At 32.0% G+C, this 5991-nt stretch overlaps 1 protein-coding gene across 1 annotated transcript; it reads right to left on the bottom strand.

Moving 5' to 3' along the window:
• Positions 1–1654: 1654 nt before the first annotated feature.
• On the bottom strand, positions 1655–2326 carry LOC125778936 (tigger transposable element-derived protein 2-like). The gene is made up of 2 exons (XM_049458735.1): positions 2103–2326; positions 1655–2049 (listed from the first exon to the last, which is right to left on the bottom strand). Exons 1-2 carry the CDS (start codon positions 2265–2267, stop codon positions 1663–1665), a joined length of 552 nt encoding a protein of 183 aa, XP_049314692.1. The 5' UTR covers positions 2268–2326; the 3' UTR covers positions 1655–1662.
• Positions 2327–5991: the final 3665 nt, after the last annotated feature.

Genomic DNA, 5991 nt, shown 5'->3' with positions numbered 1-5991 from the left:
TGGCAAGTTCATCTACCAGATTTGCTGCTGTCATTTGAGTTCATTCCCCTTCCATATTTCTTCTCTGGTGATTTAGATTTTTTCGCCTTGTTTTTGCCGATTTTTTGTTTTATTGGCCTAAGTATTCAATTCGTTTTATTGTTGGCGGTGTTTTTTGATCATATATATTTTTAATTAAGTTTTGATAAATTATCTCTTCATCTGGTAAAATATTGTCTTAGATTATAATTTCTTATATCTTCTGGTATAGATAATGATAAAACTCTTTATTTCCAAAAATTGCCACCAGTGTTTGTTTAATTTGCTCCCACGACATATTCTCACTTATACTCCTCCTTACGCCTAAAGCTCGTCCCTGGATTTTATATAATATAATAGGATACAGTTCTTTGCATTTTGCACAAGGACCATCTCCCTGATGAATGACGATAAGAAGGTAGTTCCATCGCCTCTCGACTCATTTATACTTTGAAAAACCTCAAAAGTTCTTGCACTGTGGTATGCCATGGTATTCTTGTTTATTTAATTTCAGTGATTGTTATAATTTTCCTAAACTTTTCTGCTTTTGATTAAAGCTAAGTGTGAAGTTGATCCATTTACAAATTTTTTGATGGCTTTTGTTTTTTTATTGAAAGGCAGAGATTTTTTGTTCCCTTAATGTATTATTTCTTATTTCTTATTTGCTATATCTTTAGTTTCCACCATTTTACATTTCAACAGAATATGTAAAAATTATATGTAGATTCCTTTGCAAATTAATTTTTTATTTTCTTTATTGGTTTTTTTTTTTAAGTAACTTATAACTCTCGCTTATCTCTTATAACTCATAACTGCCCTATTTATCTCTTAATTTTAGTTCTTATAGTATTATAATGCTGATCATGCAAAAAGGATGGCTGTGGCATTTCTTGTTGCGTGATCAAGTTCTTCTTGTAATCGTATTCCAATAGATTTTATGATGACTTTGCAAATTGGCTATTGTTGATTTTAATATTCTTTGTTTACGTTAATTCTATTTGTTATGATAAGCGGTTGTCTTGATCTTATGGATGAATGTGGTGTCGACTTACATCACATATGTGTCTACTAGAGATAAATGGGATAGGGGTTTATTTTAGTGGGTTTGGATTGTATTAACTACCCCCCTTGTTAAAAAAAGAATTCATCAATTTTGTGATAGATTCAAGCATATTGGCATTAGCTTCTTCAATTTTCCTTTTTTTATATTTTTTAATTTTTTGCCGGATTTTGATAATTACATAAATCAAAGCAATAATTATTGCCAAAAATAAGAGTGCCCAAAGAGTTGGGTGAGATTTAATTTCTTCTTGGCCCATATTTAAAAGGTTTGTATTTTTAAATTTGAAATCTATATTTTCTGATTCAAGATATTCGAGGACATCAAACCGACTAGGCTGATTTGATTTAATATACAGTAGATATCGGTTATATGCAATTGTTATAATGCAAAAAAAGTTTTGCATACAGGCGGTAATTGCAAACAAGCGGTATTCGCTTATATGCAAAATATATGCATATACACAATCAATTCGATGTAAACAAAAAATAGCACACAAGAAATAGAATATATAAACTTATTCAGTTTTATTAAAAATTATATTTCACTTCAGTCAATTCATTTAATTTGAAAATTGTTAAGATTTACTTAAAAAAATCTGTTATTTTCTTCTGGCATTTCTGTTTTTCAGAACTCTCTAGGATTAAATTTTCAATATCTTCAAAAGCCTCTAAGGGATCTATATTGTTATGACAAAAATAGTCACGCAGCGAATCTAAGCTTAGCAAGGCATTTTTCGTTGAGGGGTGTTTAATACAAGCCTCAGATTGCGCGAACACTTCCTCATCTTCAGTAGAATTTTGATTGATGGCCAATACGTCCGCAACAATATCCTCGTCCGACATGGTTCCAAAGCAGACAAGTTCATTATCGCATTGAATGTATTCATTATCGAGTGTGCACCATTCATAGTTTTCGCCTTCAGTGGCTGCAATCTCATCTGTAATGAATTGAATGTTGTCAATGCCTGCCTGAAATGAACAATTTTATTTTAAATTTGTACCATCTTTAACACGAAATTTACCTTTTTGAAACAATTACTAATTGTTTGCTGCTTAACAAGGTTCCAAGCGCGATTTGCATAATTGATACCATCCAAAATAGTGAGCGATTTCAGGAATTCAACTATAGATAAGCCCTTCTCCAACGCACAAATTTGTTTTTTTATTAGTATTTGTCGATATTCCATTTTAAAGGAGTGGATGATACCTTGATCAAGTGGCTGTATAAGGGCAGTTGTATTTGGTGGCAAAAATTCAATCGTAATGTTTGAGAATTTCTCATCTGTATTGTGGCAAGGAGCATTATCAACAATCAAACATATCTGCTTGTTATCTTTTTCAAGATTTTGATTGAGATCTATTAGAATCTTTTTCCAAATAACACTCGTCATCCAAGCACTTCTATTATTATAATATGGCAGCGGTAGCTGTTTTCCTTTAAAAGACCGTGGTTTAGCCGACTTTCCAATGCAATATGCACGTTTATACGTGCCGGTTGCATTGCATAGAAACAGAAATGTGAGGCGTTGCTTTTGAGTTTTGAATCCCTTTGGATTCTCATACTTGCCTTTGTAACTTCCATTTGGCAACTTCATTGTGAAAACTTCTGCACTTGTTGCGTTATTTTCGCCAGCTTCTCCGTAAATCTTGGAGAAGTTAAGGGCATTTCGCCCGCACCAACGCTGCAACCAACTACGGTCTGGCACATAACTTTCGTTTAATTTTAACGCAAATTCCTGTGCTTTAGAAAGCAAGACAGGTCCGATAACAATTCCATTTTGGGACCGGATTTGGTTAAACCAGGACAACAAGGTTCTGTCCAAATTCACGTGTGCGCCTTTCCTATCCCGTTTCCTATTGGGATTTGTTATGGCGCGGATTTTGTTCTCTTGGATTTGAATGCGCGATATAGTGCTTAAGCTAACTTTATATTTAGCAGCAATGGTTTTTCGGTCTTTGGAAGTCTTTAAATCGTTTAAAACCGCAATTTTTTGTTTCGCTGTTAACACAACACGACGCGACATTGTAACAAGTGTAACACAAAATCATATGTTTGACAATCGATAAATCGATAGAATAAATTTAGTGTTTCAGTGTTGGAAAATTTGCTTAAAACAGATTAAAATTTGTACGTAACGATTCAATTTTGCTGAAATTTTTTTGCATAAATGCGATATTTGCTTATAAACGACTTGCATTCAAACAACCAAATTCATATAATAAAACCGTCTATAATGCGTTGAAATACGAAAATTTTGCATATAACCGAAATTTGCATACAAGCGGTTCGTCATATAACCGATATCTACTGTAGTTCCAAATTATGCTACTTGGATTTTCATAAATTTTGTTGCCAATTACTATGGTGTTATTGAAGGTTACTAAATATGTACCATCGAGGTCGATGTTTTCAACTGTGTGTTTTCCTGATATTAAGATTATGCCATCTTTAATAATTTCTAATTGTTTGTTTTTTTCTTTAATTTTAAGACATTCTCCTTTTTGATTATTTAAAATTTTATAAAAGCAAGTTTCTTTAAAATCTACTTCACAATAGCTAGAACTTAATTCAATTTTACATGTTTTAATGTTAGTATGTGTTTTTAGTAGTTGAGTATGTGTTGTTACGTTTAATTATTTCATTTTCTATTACTAATTTTCCATCATTTTGACTTATAGATTTAGCTTCATATAGTATACAAGTTAATGGTTGCCACCAGATGATTAACAACACGCTGGTTTGAATGGTGAAGTTGAACTCAAATTTCTTTATTAAACCCATTTCTTTTATACAGAATTTGCTTATTTACTATAAACTTACATATGTACGAATTCTTACTTACTAGTCTTATTTCTATATACTCTATAATGATAAGTAAGCAATAATTATAGCGAAACAGCAAACCTCAGTTTGGTCAAGAAACGGCTTACATTACGGCGGCACGACTTCCGCTCTGGTTTAGTGTCGACGAAATGTGCTGTTGTTGTAATTTTTGGAAATTAACTTTATTGAGTAATGATATTGTATATTTACAGAATATTGCTGAATTGAGTAATATCAGTATATTTTGCTGGCTACGACAACTTTGTTGTTGTGTTAGCTATGCTAGCTGTGATAACTCCCCCCTTCTTAAGCATCAGCGTCTCGCTGATTGAGAATTATGGGCTACTGAAAGCTGTGGGTAATCTATTATTGGTGGGATAAGAAATGAATTTCTGGTTTTTGGTTTGAGTATGATACATAAAACTAGTGTTACTGCAACAAGAATTGCCAAGAGGCTTGAGCTAATTGAAATAATGTTTTTTGATGTTATTCGTTCTAGTTCATTTACATTATTTAAATGTAGTTTATGTAAATAGTTTAAGTCTAATTTAATTTCATTTTCCGTTAGGTTATTCTGAAGTATTGCGGGTAAGATTTGGTTGGAACTTGTTTGCCAGTTAGTGTAACTAACGTTATTCAAAGTTATAGTTTTGTTAAGGAAGTTTATGAGAAAAGTACCATTTAGTTTAAAAGATGTATTATTATAGGTAATATTTCCAATAAAATTTGAAAGAAATATTGTTCCTTCACTAATTAATTCAATTATAGCTTGGTTTACATATTGGTAATCGCAAAGCGCCTTTTCTCCGCTAAGGATCTGTGAAATGCAATGGTTTTGTTTAGTTTTTTAAGTTGGTTTCTCTTGCATATAGTAGTATCACCTACTTCAATGCAATTTCCAAGTATGCCATATTTGTCGTTTTGGGATATGAAAAGATTCTAAGTATACTCGTTTAAGGTGTTTTACAGTCGAACGTATGATAATATTATTGTAAAGGATATCTTCGGTTTTTGGAAGTGAAATTGCATATAAAAGAAGTGAGTCTTTAATAATCATAGAAGGTTCTGCATATTTGAGTGCTTGCAGTTCATTTTTAAAAGGTAATGTCTCAGTTTGAGAGAGAATATTTGCGATATCTTCTTTATTTAGAATTTGAGAATGAACGATTCCTTGTGTTGCTAATTAGGTTGCCATTATAATTTTTGCCATTTCGTCTTTTACGATACCTAACCTATTATATAATGTTTTTGCGAATAATTCATCGTTATTCTTACTTATTTCATCCACAATCATGTTATAACTCTCTAATATTTTATTATTTGTCTTGATAAGGTATTGGTTTGTGGTGTACTGTATGTTACTGTTTTCAGTCAGTTTATGTGTTGTGGAAAGTATTTGGTCCCAGTCAGTGGCATCGGGATTTCCTGCTAACTATTTCCAAGCAGATCTTATCCAATTCATTGATCTCTTTTGAATAGTTGCATTTTTTGTTCGCAGTTGGCTTAATAAGCTATCTATCTCGGAAAGTTGATGTTTTAATTGTGGAAATAAAATATTTGTTTTACTAATTTCGTGGTATATAGTAAGTCTGACGTCGTTGGTAATTTTTTCGTAGTCGTCCAAGTCGATAGTGTGGATAATTTTATACGTCCCTTTTGTAATCTTTCCTAGTCCTTGTTTGATCGTCACGAGGGGGCTGTCATATTCGTAGGTGTCCACTGTTGCAGTTGTCCAGTAAGGTAAGAGTCTAAAGAGTAAATGTCAGTTAGTTTTTTAAATGTGATTTATGAATCTTTCTGTTATCTTTAGTAGTTATTGTGACGGTATTGTCTTTAACGACAGTTTCTTTTTTAAAAATGGGTTTCGTTTTCCCTTTAATTTGTTTGTTCTTTTTAAATATAGTATCACCAGGTTCGTAATTTCTTATTTTTGACCTATTTTTGTTGGGATAATTTAGAGTATTTTTTTGGTTTCTGGCTATGTCATTTCGAAGGTCAGAATTAATATTTCCTTAAAGTTTGTTAAATCTTGGTAGTTGATTCTCTGTGTTCTTCCAAAGAAAATATCAGCTGGTTTCTTTTTCGTA

This window comes from Bactrocera dorsalis, chromosome 5, assembly GCF_023373825.1.
Source record: "Bactrocera dorsalis isolate Fly_Bdor chromosome 5, ASM2337382v1, whole genome shotgun sequence".
Taxonomy (NCBI): Eukaryota; Metazoa; Arthropoda; class Insecta; order Diptera; family Tephritidae; genus Bactrocera; species Bactrocera dorsalis.
This window is presented reverse-complemented; position numbering and strand designations above follow the sequence as displayed.

Bases quoted from the DNA above. Each gene is read 5' to 3' on its own strand.
- LOC125778936 (XM_049458735.1), bottom strand. From the start codon at position 2,267: ATGGAATATCGACAAATACTAATAAAAAAACAAATTTGTGCGTTGGAG. The intron at 2,050-2,102 runs GTAAATTTCGTG...TGTTCATTTCAG, and splicing joins TTAGTAATTGTTTCAAAAAG to GCAGGCATTGACAACATTCA.